This window comes from Perca fluviatilis, chromosome 23 (genome assembly GCF_010015445.1).
Source record: "Perca fluviatilis chromosome 23, GENO_Pfluv_1.0, whole genome shotgun sequence".
In the NCBI taxonomy this organism is placed as follows: Eukaryota; Metazoa; Chordata; class Actinopteri; order Perciformes; family Percidae; genus Perca; species Perca fluviatilis.
The window spans coordinates 8,336,243-8,358,915 of record NC_053134.1 but is presented as its reverse complement, the minus strand read 5'-3'; the positions used below and the strand labels follow the sequence as shown (position 1 = coordinate 8,358,915).

The following is a 22,673-nucleotide window of genomic DNA, read 5'->3' as shown; positions in this document are numbered from 1 at the left end:
GACTTTTGACTGCAGAGCTAGGCGTAATGTAAACAACAGGATTCTGGTTATAAAATAATAAAAAAAATAATAATATAAAAGATTCAAGCAAAGAATTATAATTCTAAAGCTAGTCTATCAATCTCTTCTTCCAGGGTGTGACACTGACTGACCTGCAAGAGGCTGAAAAGACAATCGGCCGGAGTCGTCCCCAAAAGACCCGAGAGGAGGAGAAGGAGGAGAAAGAGAAGCAGGACAAGGAAAAGCAGCAGGAGGAGAAGAAGGAGACGGAGACCAAGGAAGACGATTACCGATCGAAGTACCGCAGCTTCGAAGAGGTACATTTCTGCTCGGAGGTTTTGTGACCAAGACGGGTCGCTGTCCTCGCCTGTCATCTACACCTTGAATATTTGAATATCCTCCTTCTCTCCCTCTTCTCTACCAGCGCTACCGGCCCTCGTCTTCCTCCTCTACCTCCGCCATTTCCACAGTCAGCACCGGCTCCATCCCGTACTCCAGCACCGCATTGTCCTCCAGTTCCAGCTCCCTCAACAGGCCTAACAGTCTGACGGGGATCACCTCCTCCTACAGCCGCTCCTCCAGAGACACGGAAAAAGGTCAGTGCCGTTCCCATCCGAATACACCTCTACAGCAGCTGTACGGCCATTATAATTCTCCGAGACAAGGATCATGTTTCATATTCATCATTTTAGATTGGCAATTTGGTCATTTGGGTCATAATCACAGAAAACTTAAATTTAAGTCCAACCTTAGTGATTCCTTTTTTTTTTTTTGTGGCTAGCTTAACTATCATGGCATTGAACTGAAATAACTTAAATGCCATCTCCTCTGATATAAAGCCATAATAGGCGTAGGATGATGCTGGTATCTTATCTCCACAGGTCCACATTCTCATGGGCAAACTGCCTGATGCTGACTAGAGGCATCCAGAAAGGGATTAGGTTGTGTTTAAAATGAAGTCCCTCCTGTTAACAAATAAATCCATGAAGCGTTCCTGGGAAAATAGAAGGCAGTTCAAGTCTGTTCAACTGATGGAAACACTGACCTCTTTGTTTACCCTCGACCACAACCTTTTTCTCACCTTCTTTTTTTTTTTTTTTTCTCTCTCTGAACTTTCTCTGAACAACCTGTCCTTATTGTGCCTTGTGAAGTCAAATCAGTGCCTTGTTTAAAGGTACTCAAAGCGATGTCACGTTTTTTTTTTAGGCTACAACATTTTTTTTGTCACATACAGCAAACTTCTCCTCACTATCTGCGAGCGGCCGTCCCCTGAACACACTGTGAAAAAACGCGGTCTCTGTAGACAGCCCAAGCTCCACAAACGGCAACAAAAACAAAGTGGCCAACCTGGACCACAAAAACATAACAAACCATGTTCCAGCGTTCCAATAACCGACAAGAAGGATTTGGGGTGGGGGTTGGGGTGGTTAGTTCGCTGAAGCACGGAAGGGAGGGGTAGGGGACAGGATGAGGAGTAGGGAGGGGCGAGCTAGTCTCGTTTTGTTTGAAAATACTTTGAACGTCAACAAGAATAACGTCTCCCAACATCGCTTGGAGCACCTTTAACCTGAACTTTTTTTAATTTTTCACTTTGATTTCTTGTTAGGAATACTGTGTGGTCATTTGCACATCGTTGATGTCAAAATAATCAGGCTTAATCAGTGCTCTGGTGAAAAACTGACCAGAGGTCAACAACAGAGGATTTTCATTTTCTCTACGTTCATATGCAAAACTCTGTGTTAAATGCATGTTGCACACAACTGCTGGTCTTCTTCTTTTTATTATTTAGTGTTAACTGTATGGTTTACACTGGAGATTGAACATGTGAGGCTGTCATCATTTTGTAGGTTTTCCTCTCTATTGGGTCTTTTCATTTGGTGTCATTAAGGGCTGCGCGATTAATCCAGTCGCAATCGTGATGTCACTGTCGCGATTACATAACCGAACAAATCGTGCGTTTTGAGTAAACAAAAAGCTGTGCGGTGTGCGAGACACTCTGCATGCACTCCACGTTGTAAGTACCCTTCACTTTACCGACCGTATTAACAACAGATGAAGCTTGGTGTTGTCTGTTAACTCACAACACACATCGTCTTTGCTGTCTCTTTTTCTCTTTTGCCTCTCGCTTTTCCCTCACACTGACGTCACTCACTCGCCTGCAGTTCTCGCTCTCACTAATTTCTGATTCATGGTTGTGTGTGGAATCCACGTTGAATCTACCTCTGAATCACGCTACCCCATGGATGTGTTAATCGCTACACCCTCGTAACAACGTCCACAAAAGATGAACAGCGACCAGTCACTCTGTTTGGGCAGTAGCGCGTGCCAAATCGTGCAGCCCTACTGTCATTTTAGTATCATGGCAGCAATATTACCTTGTGTGTGTGTGTGTGTGTGTGTGTGTGTGTGTGTGTGTGTGGTAAACCTGCTGTCATTCTTCTCGATTGGACAGAAATGGACAAAAAGGAGGAGGAGAAGGAAGGGGAGGACAAGTCTCAGCCCCGCTCCATACGGGATCGCAGGCGGCCCCGCGAGAAGAGACGCTCCACTGGAGTCTCCTTCTGGACCCAGGATGTAAGAGACCTGCACACAGTGATAGAAGTTTGCTATCACTTCTTTCACCATCATAAGTATTCATAGCACTCTTGATGAGGTGCAGCAGTTCATAACACTCGCACAACCCTGAGTGTTCCTCTTTGATCAGTTGGATGGTAACCCTTTCATCTGTTTTTTTTTTTTTTTCTTTGCTTTCAATTCCAGGGTGATGAAAATGACCCTGACCAGCAGTCCGACTCAGAGGAGGGCAGCACCAAGGGAGAGCCACAGGTAACTCCACACACACACACACACACACACACACACACACACACACACACACACACACCACACGACCTCCGTTTCATTTTTGCCCCTTCTGCATTTATTCTCTATTCTGGTCCTTCCTCGTGTCTCATCTCATGAAGTCAAGGCCAAGCATGGCCAGTAGTCTTTGATGTTCACCACTCTGCCCTGTTAAGCTATGATTTCCTCCCCTCACACCAACTGTGGCCTTTGAATTTTATTATCTCCCCCCCCAGTTTCCATCTTCTGGTGATTGTCTGGTTGCTGGGGTGACCTTGCAAACCAAAGGTGGTCTCAGCCATAGATCAGTGGGTTTTTTAAAAACATGCAGACATACAAAGGAAAGGAAGTCTGGGTCACTGCTGGGTCATAACACACACACTGAAATGGCAGAGAGTTTTTCCAATTTGGAGATGAAATTTAAGAAGAACAAAAGCACTTTTCAACTCTGTTTATGCTTTTTTTTTTTTTTTTGCTCTTTTGTGCATAGTCATACACGCATAAGTCACTGTAAATAAGAATTTCAACCAGTGTTGGGCAAAATGAACATGTCTTCCAGTCCCTGAAATATGAAGAAAAACTATAAATGAGCTTTTGAATTGAATTAAATGCGTTCATACTACCCATGGAAGACATAGCATGAAGCAGAAAGCGCAGTGTTGTGAAAATATTGCTGGCTGGATAAACATCCTGTTTGAATGGGATTGTCTTTTGCAGCATAACATAGAGAGCAGACTTGAGTACAATCATCAGGCATATACACAGCTACCAGCTCTCCCCTTCAATAGGACAATAGAAAGGGTGGAACAGCAACAGAGCACTAAATAGGAAGCAAGCAATTATCTGTGCAAGCGTGCAGGAAGTGCTCTTCCTTTCCTGCCTGGCACTCAATTAAAAGCACCAAAATGTTTTTTTTCTTTTTTCTTTTTTTATATTTGAGTAATGCCGATATGGTAGAGCAGTGCTTCTCAAACTTTTTTTCAATAATGTACCCCCTTTTGAAGTATTTTTCATCCAATTACCCCCAGACAAGCACAAAACCATTTTGGTAGGAAAAAAAATCTCTAGTCTTGCATTGAATGGAGCCAAGCTGGCTGTTTATCTGATCAGTTGAACTGGTCATTTTCCTTTTCCTTGAGGTTGTTGTCACTGTCCTCTGGTCACCGCGGGAAGCTGACTGCAATTTTAAAATATCTGACTCCAACCCGACCTCCCTATCTAACGTCTGGCCCCATCCTCACGGCCGCTGCTGTGGCACCGCACAATGCACAGCAGGCCTGGAGACACAGTACGCCTCGAGGCACTTTGTTTAGGGATAAGTCATCATATATTTGTATAAAGTGCAGGAGTGTGTGTGTAGGAGGCAGATTGCAAAGGAGTACGGGCCAGGTGCGGATGCATGCAGAGGGAGGCTGTAGAATGTGGAAGTGGAGGTTTAGTTTAAAATATCCCATCACATCCTTTTCTTCAGTTTTGTTTGTATAAGCTTATTACAAATGCCCTCCTCACTATGCACACATGTAATCTGTCCTCCAGTAGACACTGACTGATAAGATAATTTTTTCACCAGATGGAGAGTGCGTTTCTCTTTATCAACATTAACACTTACTTTCGTTTTTGCTTTATTACAGAGTGACAGATTGTCCAGGTATGTTGCATCCCCTTCATATTATAATGCTTTTTGTTATTATCCTTTTTATACAGTATATTATCTGTATTTCACAAACAATTTTAATTGAACGCCTGTTATTTCTGTTGTAGGAATGAGAGCAGCTCTTCATCCATAGATCGCAATGACACTCTTTTTAGCCGTGGCTATGGCGAGAGTCGGAGGACCTACTCGAGCCGACTGGATAGGGACGACACCACTGACTATAAGAAGGTGTGTACTATATGTAAAAAGGCTATTTACAATGCTGCTTAAAGGGTAACTACTGTTTTTTTTTCAACCTGGACCTGAAGCTATATTCCTATGTTTTTGTGTCTAAGTGACTGATGGGAACAACAATCTTTGACATTGGTCCAGTATTAAGCAAGATCGCTGCAGTCGGGCGGCGAAACAAGCTACAATGTAAGTTAATGGGTTGTATTTACCTTCACAAAAGTGCTCGTTTTGCCACTGACAGGCTCAGATTAATATTCTAAGTGTCTGACAACATTATGGAAAGGATCCCTTCAGAGATAGACCTTTAAAACCTCTTTGAGACCTTTCTGTTTAACCAGAAACAGCTCTGAAATCACTAGCGCTAAACCCACCAGACTCCATTTATAAACGCAATACTTTAGCGTGTATATAATAGTATAGAGCCACATGGAAATCGGTAAACTATGTGTTTATTTCAACCAAAACTAGAGTTGTGATGTTTCATACATTTATTTTGTTTCTGTCGACTTTGAATGAAGTGTATTTTACGATGCTAAAATTACGGTTTATTTACATGGAGTCTGGTGGGTTTAGCGAACGCAATTTCGCGGATGTTTTTTTTTAAAAAAGGATCTTAATCTTTAACAGAAAGGTCGACCTCCTTAGTAATCCTTTCCATAATGTTGTCAGACACTTAGAATATTAATCTGAGTCAGTGGCAAAACGAGCACTTTTGTGAAGGTAAATACAAACTGGACAATTGCCCTATTAACTTACATTGTAGCTTGTTTCGCCGCTGCCGACTGCAGCGATCTCGCTTAATATTGGACCAGTGTCAAAGATTGTTCCTCCCCCCCCTCAGTCACTTAGACACAAACACATAGGAACATAGGGTCCAGGTTGAAAGAAACGGTAGTTACCCTTTAAGCTCATTTGGATCCCAGGTTTAATTCAGAGCACTGATGGAGTTTGACTCCCGTACACAAAAACACATATTTTTAACATTTTTATATTTCAGCCGTGGCCACAGGCATTATTTATTTATTTTAAACTCCATATCTCAGGAACGCCTGGAGGAAATATTTTCAATTTTGGCACAAATGTCCACTTGGACTTGAGGGTGAGGATTAGTTTTTGGCAGTCAAAGGGTCAGTGTGACCTAACAAAACACATTTTGGCCATAACTCAAGAATGCCTATGCTAATTATGACATAGTTTCACACAAATATCTAATAAGATAAAATAATAAAGTGATGACATTTGATACCCAAAGGTTCAGCTTCTCTTTTCTCTTTTCTGGCCATTATTCAAGGCCCTAACTCATTAACAGAAGGGGAGATTGGGATCATATTTCACATTTGATCGTATACTGAATTGGTGGCACTAATCTCGAAACTGTGGTGGTTGTGTAGACCTTCTGTGCTGCCAGGTTGAAGATGTCTGTGAAGCATCCACGTTTTGCTCCAAAATACACTTAATACCTTTTTTATTAAATTCCTTCAAAATCTTCACTACATACAGTATATTATGAGTCTGGACAGACATAAATGTAAACTGCAACTTGACTGGTTGGCGGAGGCAAACAACCGCAAGGCGGTAATTCTAGTTTGTTCATGTCACTGGTTGATATTGCAAAGTCCTGAGTAGGCACAAATAATAAATCATGGAGTCTAATTCATGATCACCCTAATAATTCAACTGCACAATCCACAAAAGTACAGGCCAAACAGTACATAGTACAAAGTAATAGAAATGGCTCTCAAAGCCATGGTGACCGAGCTGAGAGAAGTTTAGGCTTCCTACATACATAATGAGGAATTTATGTAAGACGAAAACTTTTTTTTTATATATATATATATTTGCTATATTTTTTTTTCTGTTTAGAAAGCCTTGGTGGTTTGCTTGTTCCACTTGTTGACTGGTGGATTATGTTTGTCCCTCCCTTCAGCTTTACGAGCAGATCTTAGCTGAGAACGAGAAGTTGAAGGCCCAGTTACGTGACACGGACCTGGAGCTGGCAGACTTGAAGCTACAACTAGAGAAGGCCACACAGGTACACTGAGCTCACACTGCTTCCGCTCATCAGCGTTGATAAGACGATTAGGATTCCTTGTGACTGCTCACTTTTATTTTTCCTCATTGCAGAGGCAGGAACGCTATGCCGACCGATCACAGCTTGAGATGGAGAAAAGGGTAATGACAGAACTAGTTCAATAACCCAGCTCTATTACAAATGTCCTCCTTTGCTTAGTAATACCATGAACTTTACTGAAAATATGTATAACTTCTGTCTCTCAAGTTTATCTCAAACTCAAAAGTCCTCCTGTTATTTCTGATAACTCCAACCTGCCTTTAAACATGTTGGTAACACTGCCAATGGGTTTATGTCTGAAGGTAACAAGCAGGCCCCAATATCATCTGGGTGGTGGTATGATCTTAACCTGACTTTTTGTACTAGTCTACTCTCTGCTGCTGGCTGTCGTGTCACACATGTAATCGGGTTCAAAGGGACTTCCTCCCTCCTCGCCACCCAGAACACTGCCACCTTCTATCTCACCTGTATTAGACCCTCAGAGGCAGCGTGTGGTCACCTCTTCTCAAGACTGCATATTCTGTTTGTGTGTGTTTCTGTGTGTAAAAGTGTGTTATCTTCATGTGTACAGTAGAACAATCGTAGACTGTTAAATTGCTGTTGAAAGAACCTGTGCATGTGTGTGTTTTCATGGTTTTTGTCACTCATTCAGTAATAATGCTTGCGTCTTCAGCTGCAGCTGTGAAGCCGTGAAACCATAAGCCCTCGAGTTGTTAAACATTCATCCATTATTTTCAAGCCACATTTAAGACCATTCTCCATTTGTCTTCACAACCTTTTTATAATACAACAATGCCCTTCTTTTTTTTCTTTTTCTTTTTTTTTTTTTTTGCCCATTTCGTTTAAGGGGTGATAGAATGATTATATAGGGTATTTTACACTGTTCCTTAAGGTCTCCTAATAGGATCTGTAACATTGGTTGGGCTGAAAATTGCACGAATGCTATTTTATTAGGCCCTTAACTACCCTGTGAATATGGCTCTATTTGGAACAAGAGCTTTTCTTCCAAATATGGTATGCTCATGAATATTCAGAATGAACTACGTGCTGATTGGTTTGAGCAAACTACATAGAAACACATGGGAGACTCGGCAGCAGGTCTCATATTTCAGACACTGCAAAGTTACATATTGTTTATCGGGCTATTTCATTATTTCGTTTCGTTTACGAAAATTGATGGCCAATTGCAAATTTGGTAAGACTGTGTGTCGGAGTTCAGCGGCCGGTGCTGCCTGTGTTGCTGCCTTGCCGCCCGGCCTGCCTTCCTTCACACACCCCGGCCTGCTATGAGGTACTTGGTGCTCCATCATGGCAGCCCACAGCACTCCATACCCGCACAAAGTCACCGTCTTTTGCGCTAATGGACAACCAAACGCTGCTGCCCTGACAGAGCTCCAGGGTCTGCAACTCCCCTCTTCCTGCTAGCTAAATGCCCGGTTTATGTGAGTGAGAGCGCGGTCAGCGAGCTTGTTACGCCAGCAATCTCTTACCACAGTTCCAGTTCATCTTTGAATGTGTGTAATTATAATGTGTTGAGTTATTTAAACAAACCATTGGGGAAATAAACGTCGCTTGTCCGCGAGTCTCATTGATAGAGCCTGCGGCTGGATGTAGCCCGTGATATAGTTATAGTTTTGAATTTCGTCACGCCACGTATAAAACATCTAGCTAAATGTCTTATAAAGCTAACAAGGGTTTCCGATTTCAAATTAATGAATATTTGTGAAGAGTAGGGCTTTCGTTAGCTGCAACTGTCCCTTCAATCCTAGCTACCTGTGTAGCTACAAATCACGGATAGTTGGCTTCATTTTTGGTGTAATTCGAGTATATTTACGGTTTGAATTTCGTCACGCCAATATACAACATCAAGCTAAATGTCTTATAAAGCTAACAACGGTGTCCGATTTCAAGTTAATGAATATTTGTGAATTTCAGAGGAATTCTAAGAGGAGGCTGGCTAGCCCTCATTGCTAGAGCTACATCCAGCCGCAGGCTCTATCAATGAGACTCGCGGACAAGCGACGTTTATTTCCCCAATCGTTTGTTTAAATAACTCAACACATTATAATTACACACATTCAAAGATTAACTGGAACTGTGGTAAGAGATTGCTGGCGTAACACTGGGCATTTAGCTAGCAGGAAGAGAGGAGTTGCAGGCCCTGGAGCTCTGTCAGAGCAGCGGCGTTTGATTGTCTTTTAGCCCAAAAGACGGTGACTTTGCGCGGGTATGGAGTGCTGTGGGTTGCCAGTCGTGACGCAGCTCCAAGTACCTCATAGCAGGCCGGGGTCTGTGAAGGAAGGCAGGCCAGGCGGCGAGGCAACAACACAGGCAGCACCGGCCGCTGAACTCCGACACACAGTCGGACAAAATTTGCAATTAGCCATCCATTTTCGTAAAGCGGCCCATATTTGAGCTTTACATAGTTGATTTCTCGCATAAAGAAGTTTCAGAAGTGAACTTTGTAATGGAATAGCAGAGATCTGCGCGACCTAGATTCAGAAGACTACCTGATCTCAGGTCAGTTGTGTAGCCTATGTAAATGTTGGGGCGTGACCGTTCTCTTAATACACCCATGGGCGTGACAAAGTTACAGGTCTTGGGAGGTTGATGTCAACTTCCAGCTTTGTTGAGATTCGCCCGTTTTCAGCGGCAGTTTCAAAATATGAGATTTTCATAGTAAAGGGGTGTCAATGGGATTTTGAGCTTCTATGTATGTCCTATTTACCCACCGAACTGTCGTTATTCAACTATGACAGGGTAAAATCAGTTTTGGATTCTATCACCCCTTTAACTTAACATCCAACACAACCTCTAAACATCTACGTCCCCATTTCCATGACTCATTCTCTTTGGATATCCTTACGTATACATTATGTTTACATCACTGAGTATGCAAGTCTGAACTGGCCGTTGCTTGCAGTCACCTCACGAGTGTGTTTCAAGCATCTTTCACACCTTATTTTATGCAGTGTGTGTGTGTGTGTGTGTGTGTGTGTGTAGCCTGCACTACAGTGTGCTTTCTGCGAATTGTCTTTTATGAAATGTGCAAGTCCTGAGTTAACCTGCTTTGCTTCCACCCCACAGGAAAGAAGAGCTCTAGAAAGGAAGATTTCTGAGATGGAGGAGGAACTTAAGGTACCACCACACGCAGTTACACACATGCATTACATTTTCTGTTTGTGTACTATAGAAGATTTCCATTAATGGAGTCATGATTGCAGCTAGTGTGTAGGTGGTACTTGTGAGTGCCAATATAGTGCTAACAGCTGTCACTTCAGTCTGAGTGTCCCTTTTTATATATAAATCTGGCTCACTTACTTTTTGGGGGGTTTAATAGGAGTGGTGAGTCATATTTTCATTGATTACTTTGTTGGGAGGATCTGGGAACAGGAGCAGTCAGACAATCAAACAGATGGTGAACAAATTATTCAAATCCACTTTATTTGGCGGTAAAACCAAAACTACTCCTTAGCTTATTACCAGATCTCAGCAATTCAACATCTGAAGTGCAATGTTATTTTTACAACAGGAATGATTAGGCTAAACTACAAAAACAGGATACACTATATACAAACACGATACTACTTGGTACTTGGTTATTGCGGTTGATACCCTAAAGCTATCGAGTACCCATACCCAGCCCTACTCATTCCAGTCCATTTTGAACCAAAAATATTGGCCCTGAATATAAGACGACACTGCCGTAGAAACGACTCCAGTTGAAAAAGTAACCTTGAGACAATCCTCATCCGCTTTTTCTCTTGTAAAAGTAAAACATGAAATACCTTTATTACAGCAGAACGCACATAAATCATACATTTGTGTCGCTTGTCTGTCGGTCTCATACTAGCATACTCTCCTGTCAGGCTGTTGAATCGGTTAGAATGATTTTCTCTGACTCATGACATGATGACAATTCTTAGCTGTGAAAGATTTTTCTGTTTGTTGCTGCATTAAAGGCACTTTCGACTCTTTCTCTCTCTTTCCTCCAGGGCAGCTTACACAAACTCCTCTCGAAGGTTAAACTAACTTCTCGGGCTGACTTACTCTAAAAGACTATAGACTTCAAGAAAATCACTAAACTAGCAACATTATAGCTACAAAAAAAAACCTGATGGGTCTTCAAAAAGAATATCTATCTGATGTTTTGAAGGTTTAAGTCTTCCAGTGTAATACAACCTCCAGTCTTGCACATGCAACTTTCAGAACTGTTTTATATTCTGCCCAGTACGGTACGTTACCTCTGTCCTCATGTTAGACTCCTAAACGTGCATCTGTTATTCTGGTCAGCGCACCTCTCAGGTCAGCTGTTGTAATCTATGTGGACATCTTTTATCGACACGGCCAATTAAATGTTCTTTTTCTTGAAAACTGATTTTTAGGAGGAGAGAAAAAAAAAATCTATTAAATTCTAGTAAGCAAGTGTTCCCATCTCTGTGATAACGAAGTGTGTTTATTTTTAGGCAGCTGGCTGATCTTATCAGTGTCACTTTTTCATTCTATCTACAAGCATCATGCTGAACCGGAAAGCTCTTAATCATTCCTCCGGTTAAAATCTGTCCCCATTTTCTAACAGTCTTCCTTTTCTGTTTTCCCTTTCTCCTTCTCTCGGCCCCTCTTCTCTATTAATTTATATTGTCCTGTCTTTCATTAAACCTTTTCTTTCCTAATTTGTTTCTTTTCCTCTTCTGCCGGCCTTTCACTCTGTCCTTCTGTCCTCTCTGCCTCCTCCCTCTCTCTCTCTTTTTGTTTTCCTGTGTTGTGGTTGTTGTTTTCCCCCCCCTGCAGAACCTCCCCCAGGTAAAGCAGGTTCAGGCCCTGCGGCAGATTAAGGAGCGGCTGCAGGCAGAGAACCGGGCCCTGTCCCGCGTGTTGGCAAAGCTCTCGCAGTCCGCCTGCAGCCAGCTGCCCGCCGTCGACCTCTAAGCCACGTCCGTCTGTCCACCGCCATCTCCACCTACTCCTCCTCTCCTTCTTCTTCCTCACCTTCCCCCTTCCCAACCCCATTCTTCTCATGCTTCATTCGTGCTCTGCCCGCACCCATAGACAGGCAGGTGTCCAGCCGCCCCACCATCACTGGTTTTGTAAACTCCCCTTTTCGCCCCCCTCTGCCTCCCCAGAGCTTTTGGTTTTCAGATTGGGGAGGGTGTCTATTTATTTTATGTTTTTAGTTCTTACAACAGGACACTCTCCTTTTACAGTACACAACTGGAAGGCAATTTCAACACATTGCAACTTAAGAACACATCCCAAATATGTCAAACTAACTAACATGTTTATAATGGGTGGAGAAAACGCTCAGTTAAGAGTCATTTAACGGGTGGCAGATGTCTAAATTTACTCCAAAGTTAAAATTATTAACATATCAAGTACTGTAAAGGAAAGTGTCCCCTTTGTAGTTTCTAGTTGTGATGCTTCCATCAGAGGGAGCTCAGGTGTTCAGTTTGGCTTGTTCTGGCTTCTTTGCATGAAGTGGCTTCCTTTTTTGGCATCAACTTTTTTGGCCCGAATCTTCAGAGACTGAAACCTTTTCTCCCCCCCCCACCCTTTACTCCACAAATTTGAATTTGACAGATGACTTCAACGAATATTAAAGGTCCCATATTGTAAAAAGTGAAATTTCCATCCCTTTTTTTTTTTATCATAAAGCAGGTCGAGGTGCTTTATAAATACTATGAAAGTATCAAAACGCTCAATCCACCACAACTCTATGCGCGCGCGCCGGTACTGTCATTCCCCGGCTGCAATGATGGTGCAGAATCTCCGAGAGCGCAGATGCAGAAGACCTGGAAACGCTGACCAATCAGAGCAGACTGGGCTTTTTGGGGAGGGGGGGCTTAAAGAGACAGGTGCTACAACGGAGCATTTCAGACAATGAATACGTGTAGACCGTATGAGAGAAATGTGTTGTTGTTTTTTCCAACATTAAAGCATGTAAACATGTTCTAGCATTAATCCAAAGTATGAACCTGAAAATGAGCACGATATGGGACCTTTAAAATCCGCTGCATGGGCCGACAGCAGTGGTTAGCATTGTGCCTGATCAATATCAAGTTTAACATTATCGAATATTCTATCTAGCAGTTGATCATCATCTGTAATCAATAAATGAGTTTGTTTTTAAGTGTACTGAAATCTCTTGTTGGAGTGTCCGTGTTGTAGAACATGATTTTCTACTTAAAGTTTTCCCCACCACAGCATTTGTACATTTTATTTATTAAAGAAGAGTCAAACTCTAGCTAACATAGTAATATCTGTAATCACCGAGTGGAGTTCAAGACATGCCGCTACCCAAATGGGTGAATTTTCAGTAGCCATTATGTTTATATTGGAAATATTTGAGTTTACATGCAGCAATCTGGCAAACTCAGATTCAAGCCCCCAAATCAGACGTGTTCATATATGCCAGAAACGGATACAGTCTATGCAAAAATTCCCCTATCGTAGCTCACAATGAACATCCAAAAATAGGTTGTTGTTGTCTGCCTGTCAGACAAAATGGAGCATTACCTTGGATACTATGGAGCCCGGCAGGTGTCATGAGGGGGGGAAAAAAATACATTTGGCTGTTGAATAATTGAACTCATACTCTTAAATGAATAATTACACAAATTAACAGAACATTAAACAATCTCGTTAATATGCACTCGCTTCCTCCTGGGAATCAGTCTCATCTTGCCATATGTCCTAATGTTGTGTAACATGTTGAATCTAAAGTAGATCCAAGGTTCTCTATCCAAATTCAAGGCTAGATAGATAGATAGTGAGAGACATCTAAATACAACCAAAAACATGAATTCAGTCATCAAAGAGGCAAGAGAATAGAAAATAAAAACAAGCTAAAATAGAGTAAGACAGGAATAAAATACAAAAATGAGTTACAGTGCAGTGTAAGAATTGAATAATTATTTAATTTAATAAAAGGCAGCGGCAGTGAGTCCTTTTAGATTAGCCCATCCATGGCTTTACTATCCCTTTTCTATTGTTGCACTGAGGCTACACAGCGGTATAAAGTGTGTGCACCTAACCAAACCAGTATTGCTGAAACATCCCATGTAGCATCGCAGCTGTACAATAGTGTTGAGGGAACGAGGGGAACTGTATTAAAAGTGATAACATAATTATATCTATATAATGGCATTTATTCAGTATTTTTAGGCAACTCAATACCAAAACAACAGCTGCTATTCCTCTGCTAACATCTTAAGTAGCCACGGCAACCTGTAACTTAAAGTCCTGCTGTTACCGTAACGTGACCGTGTTTTCAAGAGCATCTTTTCCTCATTTGTACAAAAAAAAAACTAAATCCGTTGCTCCTGACACTTGCTGGGCTCTGTAGGATGTAGAATCAGTCCTTCCAGAAAAACGCTGAGTTTTTTTGTGATTGTTGCGGGCAAAAATCCTTGATTATGTGGCATGTTTTCTTAAAAAATGCGATGGAATATGCAGGATTTTTATGCGACGAAATTGCGGGAACTTGCAAAAATGCGGGAACTTGCAAAAACTGCATTTGATGAAAAAGAGAAGAAAAACTGATTCCCCCAACACCCTGCTTTTTTTTTAAACTTAATTTCCAAAAATAGTTTACAGTTATTCAGTCATTGCAATAAGTAAACAAATAAGATACAAAAATATATACAAATAATATAATAAAGTAAAAATAAAAGTAATAGTCTAAACAGAGGGAAATAAAAGATACAAAAGAGACAGACTTTCAAAACTCGTTAATAAAAGACAGCAGGAGCACTTAAAGAAATTTGAGTAGACATAAGATATTAAGATAGCTTTCTTATTGGATACCAACTTAAGAGACTCAAAGTACATGTCAAATTCAACCTCCAACACCTGCTTTTCGATGATGTTCACGTCGCGTAATTACGTCACTTCATAACGTTCCCATGGCAACAGGGGAAAATGGCTGCTCTTGTGTGAAGTAAATGCAACATTTTTTTCAACTTTCTGCTAAGATATATGTGACTTTTTTTGCAACGAAAATGCAGGGATTATGAAATCATGCAAGCACCGCATATTTTGCGGGGAAATCGGCTATTTATGCGGCGAAAAAATATTTGAAAAAATGCGGCCCCCGCATGAATATGCAGACTTTGGCTGATTTATGCATTGAATTATGCGATCGCATAATCGCGTTTTTCTGGAGGGACTGTTAGAATACCATACAATAATCATTTTGTATGCACTACATCAAATAAAAAAAGTGTGTGTGTGTGTGTGTGTGTGTATTTTTGTGGCTGCCGGTGAGCAGCTGTTCAGATTCTGCATGGCTTTCTCAGGACCTTTGGCCTGTGGTGTGCCCGCTTTCACTATTCTCTCTCTCTTTTGTCTTGAACAAGGAAGTGATTTTTATTTTTTAAGGAGAAAACAAAACATGAGAGGTGCTGTGTGACTCTGAGATTGCTTACACAGGCTGCAATTAACAGTTTTGTAAAACTGGCCTGACTGGTTTAACAGCTAGTGTATGTGTCAAGACGTGTCTAAGCCTTCTCTCTCTGTGTCTCTCCCTCCATCCCTGTTTTCTTTTTTTTTTATTCCCTTTTCAGATGCTCCCAGACTTGAAAGCAGACAACCAGAGACTAAAGGACGAGAACGGAGCACTCATTCGAGTCATTAGCAAGCTTTCCAAGTAGAACAGCCCCCCCCCTCACCCCTCACCCCTCCCCCCCGCCACCCCATCTTCTGCACCCCGTAGTCCCCCACGGCAGTGACTAATGGAATTGCACATTTAGATATTAATTGCAACAGACATCAGAGACAAGACTCCTTTTTTTTTTTTTTTTTTTTTTTTTTTTTTTTTTTTTTCTTTATCTCCTCCCAGCTCTTTATCTCCCCCTTTTTGCTCCTCCACCACCACAGCATCCATCCATCCATCAATCTATCTACCCCCCTGCGCCACCTCTACGACTATTATCCACTTGATTGTGTGGTTGCTGTCCTGATAGAACCACTTGAGTTTACAGAGCAAACGGAAGGAAGGGTTGTGTGATGAGCATGTAAAAGCATTGTGGGCAGAGAAAGCCTGAAAACTATTTAACCAATAAGCCTTAGTTGTACATAAAGAGAAAAAGAAAAAACACTTACAGCGATCTCTCTCTCTCTCTTTTTTTCTCTCTCTTTTTTTTTTTTTTTTTTCTCTCTCTCTCTCTCTCTCTCTCTCTCTCTCTCAGCTATCACTGAAGAACAGATATTATCCAACACCTGATTTTATTTGTGCCACAATCTCTCTGATGTATTTTTCTTTCCTTTTTTCTTTTCCTCTCCCTGTGTTAGTGTTGTGTGCTGTGCAGTTTCCTCTCTCCCTTATTTTTTTTTCTTTTCTTTTTTGAACCCCTCAAAGTGCCACTTCTGCTCTATATCAGCTCCTCGTGGCCCCTAATTTCTCCACACATCTCCTCCAATGCACACACACACTCGCCGCTCTTCCCCCATTTTTGTTACCTCTGTGTGTCTTCCTCCAAGAGGGAAACTTTCGAATTCTCGCTTTAGCAAAACGAGGCAGACCTGGTGGAATTTAAGCTTTCACTGTATGTGCAATATGCATTTCTTTTTTCTTTTTTTTTTTTTTTTATGCTTTAATGACGAGTCCATCACAAGTAGGATTTTTCACTCTTCCACCGCTTCCATCGCTCACCTTCCTCCTCTTTTTTTTGTTTTTGTTTTAAGTTTGTAGTGTAGTCAGTTTATGCTATTTCTCACTTTGTTTTAGCAGGTACTGAGTGATGCTGTATATACCTGTATGTATTTGTTTGAGACCAGCACATGGCATGCATTTATGGTTCCCGTCTGTTACTATTAAAAGTATACAAATTCCAGAGGACAAAAAGGTGTGTTTTAATTATTTTTTTTCTTTTTATAGTCTGAAGACATTGAATACAATACAGTAGAGCCTCTCTCTTACAAAGGGATGGCTGGCAGTGTTCAGTGCTTCCTTTTTTTCCAGTTTAAAATAAGTGTTCACATAATTGTGAGATTTAAAAAAAAAAAATAATAATCGCTTCACTACATTTCACTTTCATTGTATTCAGTATCTTGGAAGAGTGCTGTTAATTTTGTCTCCTTTTTTTTTTTTTTTTTTTTTTTTTAAAGCTGTAGTATTATAGCAAAGGTGTTGTCACTATAAAGAATATATTAGGTATCTCTAACCCAGTCCTTTTTACAATGTCTACATGCACTGTCAATGCCATGTGAGGAGTCTTGATGTCAGGTTAAAGCAAAATCGTCACCATCAAATATTCCATGCGTCTGAAAACATTTTATGCATTTCAGTGGCCTTTTAAGGATCTTTTAGTAACAAGTTAAAAAAGAGAGAAAAAAAAAAGTCGCTGCAGATGGACTGATGGTTTGGACTTTTTTTTTCTTTTCTTTTTTTTTGGGGATTTTTCTTTATTTTATTTCATTCCCGTCATCTTGTATAATAGGTGTGTGGCTTAATACGTGCAAGCTGTGCTGTGACTACCAACCACTGAAGAGTTCATTAAAAATAAACTTGTACATTGTAAAGTTCCCACGTCTGATTATTTAAATGGTTTTCTATAACCTTATCTCCGCAGATTTCATTTGAAGGATATACAGTGGTGCTCATAAGTTTAGGAACCCATGCTAAAGTTGACTAAAAAGAGGAATAAAAAAATCATCTTTTGGAAATTGATTGCCTTAATTAAAGAAATTCGGAAAAATCCAACCTTTAAGGACACCAATTTTCTTTGTGAATGAATAATGTATCGTAAATAAATAAATGGTCTTCCTTAAAATACAGGGGGCATTACGTATACACACCCCTATGTTAAATTCCAATAGAGGGAGGTAGATTTATATTTTTAAAGGCCAGTTATTTCATGGATCCAGGATACTATGCATCCTGATAAAGTTCCCTTGGCCTTTGGAATTAAAATAGCCCCACATCATCACATACCCTTCACCATACCTAGAGGTTGGCATGGTTTTATTTCAGTTAGAGAGATGATTTTATGGAAAGTACCCCATGCCAACCTCTAGTTATGGTGAAGGCTATGTGATGATGTGGGGCTATTTTAATTCCAAAGGCCAAGGGAACTTTATCAGGATGCATAGTATCCTGGATCCATGAAATAACTGGCCTTTTAAAAATAAAAAACTGCCTCCCTCTATGGGAATTTGACATAGGGGTGTACTTACTTATGCCCCCTGTATTTTAAGGAAGAACATTTATTTATTTACGATACATTATTCATTCACAAATAAAATTGGTGTCCTTAAAGGTTGGATTTTTCTTAATTTTTTTCAAGGCATTAAGATCAATTTTCAAAAGATATTTATTAATTTTAATTCCTCTTTTTAGTCAACTTTAGCATGGGTTCATAAACTTATGAGCACCACTGTAAATGTCTCTCAAAGTGGTTCACCCAAAGGTTTGAAGAAAGAAACACTTGCGGAGATATCCTGTGTTTTGGGGAGTATTTTAGAATCTGTTATGTTATTGTTTAGGGTTGTTAAAAGGTGCCGTTTGGGTTTTAATAATCCTTTTTTTTGGCAATTTTATAAGAATTTATATAGGATTTTCTAACCACCTTTAAATATGAGTGTTTTGGCAAATTTTATAGTGTCTTGTGATGTTTGTCAGTAACATGTTTTTGCTCCCTTTCTTGGCCAGGACACTTCTCCCAAAAAAATCATCTCTACCTCCGGCACTGGGAGTAAATACAATGTCTGCAGTTGCGTTTAAATTAATTAACAGTAACATCTTTTTCTTGAAACAATGTTCTTGTTACTCTGCTGCCAACTCACTGTGAATTGTTTTCATAGGGGCTATTGTTTTGGTAGAAAGTAGTTTCAAGTTAAGACTGTTTCCAGTGATTAGGCCTTTAATGGTCTTTTAAGGCAATTGTTAGCTTATAACCAGGCATGCATGCCTATGAAAATAATTTCAAATTAAACCGCATGTCTTCAGTACTTCAAATATATCCTGCTCTGTGTCTAACGGGGAGTAGAGAGCCATTTCACTGTTGCTCCCCCATCATACCAGTAGATGGTGCACAGCTTTGCAGACTCAGTCAGGTGTACTTAACATTATTTTACTGTTAGGGGAGGGATTTCTGTCAGCTAGTTGGTCCATATCCATATGCAGATTAAGGAGTCCTATCCAGCTATATCATCAGCTGCACATTATATATACCCACATTACACACAGGCCTGAATTACACACACATGCTCAGTACCTATTGATACATGCACTAAAATGGAGAGATGTCAGAGTGAGGGAGCATGGAAAGGCACCCTGAGCAGTTGGGGGTTCAGTGCATTGCTCAAGCGCACCTTGGCAGTGCCCAGGAGGTGAACCAGCACCTCTCCAGCTACCAGTCCACCATCATACTTCGGTCCGTATGGAGACTTGAACCAGCGACCCTCCAGTTCCCAGCCCAACTCCCTACTGACTGAGCTACTGCCATCCCTAAGACTTGAAGATCTTGAATCAGGAGACCTCCTCTGCTTTTCCAGTAATGGGAGTAACTTGTCTCTTAACTGGTAATTTGCAGCGCTGCATTAACAGTAAAACGCTGACCGGTCTCCCTTAAAATCCCAACAGATAATTAAAATCCCGACAGATAAATAGCATTCATACTGAATCTGCAACGCTTCACTGTGCTCTATTGTAATCCCATGTGTACACACAGTATGTGAGCATATGTGCTGCAACTTCCACCACAGAATAAGACCGACTCCTCTTTATGGGATCACTGTGACAGTGATCCTGGAACCAACTTTACTGTAAGCTCTAGTTTTGGCATGTTTCGTCAATAATGGCTCACTGGGTGTGACTTGCTCTTTAGATCTGCGACGAAGGGCTCCAATCTTTATTGGATTAAGCTTTGGGGATAAGCGGTGGTATCTGCTATAATTGCTCCGAGTCATGCAAAGAAAAGTGTCTTTTCTGTTTTTCCATTGCCTCAGCACGTGGTTAGGAAGTCTGGTTTGTGTCTCTACTGCGACACGGACATGCTTCCTCAACCATACCGAGCAGAATGTCTTCATCAGGACCTTCACCCAAGGGAGAGAGAAAAAAAAAAAAAAAAACTACTTGTAGACAGATTCCTGGCCTTAAAAGTGACCCCATGTCATAGTAACAAATGGTTTGAATTAATGCTGACTCAAAGGCAAAGAGCTATTATATCCACATTATACCGCAATGTGTGCGTTTGTGATGTTTCATTTTATTTCACATCTGTCGTAGATGATAAATGTTGCTCGGCAGGCTTTCATCTACACTCGAGCTCATTCAGTTGCAGCACTTCCGCTTGTCCGCTATACTCTTTGTGTACAGACGTGAAGTATTTGTCAATCTGGATAAAAACCTATAGAAAACACGGATACGGCCCTTTTAAGTGCCATGGAAATGTGACCAGTAATAAGTCTCAACGGGAGCTTTAGAGACCTAAAAGAAAATCCTCATGATTGCTGGCTGGTCTCTTTGATTCCTGACAGCAGCTCCACCAATGAGATGCCGTGCTGGGAGTCTCTAGGTTGGAAATCATCCATAAAGAAGGAATTAGATCTTGGCAACTGCTGTCACACACACTGAGACACTCGCACCCATTCTCTTCCTGCTCATTTTTCTTTCCACCATGGCCTAATCTCCCTCTCTTCTCTACCGTAAAGTGCAGCAAGCCAAACAAACCTCCCCAATTGCAATTTTTAACCCCAATACACACAAGTCTTAGACACACTGGATGAGCAAAAACACCCCTCAGTGCTGAGGACCAACGGCAGCGGCGGTTTCTCTCTCCGCTGACAGACCATGACAAATCGAGGCGTCCCGATGAAGTGACAGATCGAGTCTGTCACTGAAACAAAGACAAACATACCGACAAACGACATAATGCAGCACCGGTGAGGGTGCATCTAGAGCAGACGACATGGAAACGTCTCTTTCTCTTTGACTGTGGTGTCAGCAGCTGCAGAAATAATATCCTGCATGTATCATGGGAACATTCAAGAGGTTATGCAAGGAGAGGACAGATGACTGTAGTGCTAATTGATACACTAATGAATTAACGGTAATGAATCCAGCTTCCCAAATTTGCTGTTACTGGAGGACGTTACCGTCAGTTGTGAGAATTTCACTAAGCTGATCTGCCCACTGAGGGCTGCACTACAAAAAAAATAATCAGCAACCTTTACAAGTCATGTAGTCTTAAAGGCAAAATCCATGACCTAAATGTAAACTAAAGTTGACAAAAGTTTGACCGGTCTTTAAATGCAGAGACTAACACTAGACAACAACAAAGTCTGATGTTTTCTGCTGTTAAATGTTTGTTTACATCAGTATTTCTTTGTAAACACTGCCATACAATATGCCTATATTCTCAATTAGATGAGTAGCACAAAAATGCAAAAATAAATTGTATAAATCATTTGTAAATTGTATTTACAAATTAACGATTGGGCCTTTTAATGTCTTAAGTTCCTAAAACAAAAGGGAACAAATCTTTGATTAAGTTGTTTCCATTGCCGTTTCAGCTGTGTTAAGATTGTCTGTCTGTAGGTTTTAATATGAAGCACCAAGTGGCTTCGTAGGCTGAGTTGAGTTAAGCAGGACACAAATGGGTTTAGAAGACTGGGAGAACTTTTTTTGCAGTGTGCCATCTCAGCCGACTGAGCATCACAAAGCTAGGGGAGGAGGTTGGCACAGTGACCCACCATCACGCCACCATCATCAACAGATGGCACCCTGCAGATGGCACTGGGACGGTACTGGGAGCCGTTGGAGGGCACAGAGGGGATAAACGGACAAACCTGCGAGCCGGACAGAGGACTGGATCGGTAGAACAATGAGGAACATAAGGGCTGTGGGCCGGGCTCATTAGGCAGCAGAGTAATACTTTTAGCTAAATGAATTTGAATGTCACATGTAGAGGGTTTTATTTATTAAAGTGCTGATATTATGTTTTTTGGCTTTTTGCCTTTCCTTTATCGTGTTATATATCTTTTGTTGTGCATGTAATAGGTTTACAAAGTGAAAAAGCCCAAAGTCCCCCCAAAGGGACTTACCATCTCCAACAGGAAACACTGTTCACAAACTGCTCCAAACAGCTCTGTTGTAGTCCAGCCTTTACTTCCGTAACGAAACGTGCGTCACTTTGTAACACACGTTATAATGCTCGCCTAGCTGCCTAGCTGCGTGGCACGCCCTCATACGCTGCTTCTGATTGGCTTGTGCTGACCTAGGTACTGCGCATGTGCGACTCCCGACAAAGATGGAACAGAAGTGCGATGCCTCACTCTGTAGCTAAAACAGAGAGCTCAACACACAGGGTGAAAAGAGGCGCTGCAGCAATGTGCAGTACAACAAATATATGGTGTTTTTTTTTTCGTGGTGGCCAGCACGAAAATGTAAACTAATGTATTTAAATGGGAAGAATATGTCGTGGGCACAGCACGACTACGGTAGCGAGTAGTATGAAATGCCGACAACCCGCGTAAGGAGGTTGGTTGGGGTGGTGGATGGGTCAAACAATTCAGGCCTTTCACCCCGGAGGCCGGGGATCGCGTCCCGAGTCTGGCGTTTACCGTTCCATTATTGTCGCGCGTTACCTGTGGCCGTTTCCCGGCGTATGAGGCGTCCTTTCCCCGTTGTTTTTTTTCCTAAACCCAACCTCCGCCATCCCGTTATTGTCGCGCGTCCCCCGCGGCTGTCTCCCGGGGTGCGTGGCGCCCGTCTCGCGTCGTGTGAGGTGTCCTCCCCCGCAATCTCTGTATAGACCATTTCGCGCTCGCCACCACGAAAAAAAATGGGAAAAACGTCCCTGTGAACACGAATCAATAGATTAAACCGACGTGACCATTTCAGGAACTGCCGTGAGACCGTGTTGAAATACTGAAATG

The 22,673-nt window shown here is 41.5% G+C and overlaps 1 protein-coding gene across 1 annotated transcript in view; it reads left to right on the top strand.

Moving 5' to 3' along the window:
* The window catches only part of ppp1r12a (protein phosphatase 1, regulatory subunit 12A), a 59,853-nt gene extending 43,943 nt beyond the window's left edge, over positions 1–15,910 (top strand). Inside the window, 10 exon segments of the mRNA XM_039791438.1 lie at positions 135–317; positions 425–596; positions 2,453–2,574; positions 2,761–2,826; positions 4,473–4,489; positions 4,603–4,723; positions 6,654–6,758; positions 6,851–6,898; positions 9,885–9,935; positions 15,359–15,910. Coding sequence (XP_039647372.1) covers positions 135–317; positions 425–596; positions 2,453–2,574; positions 2,761–2,826; positions 4,473–4,489; positions 4,603–4,723; positions 6,654–6,758; positions 6,851–6,898; positions 9,885–9,935; positions 15,359–15,445 — 972 coding nt within the window. The 3' untranslated portion in view covers positions 15,446–15,910.
* Positions 15,911–22,673: the final 6,763 nt, after the last annotated feature.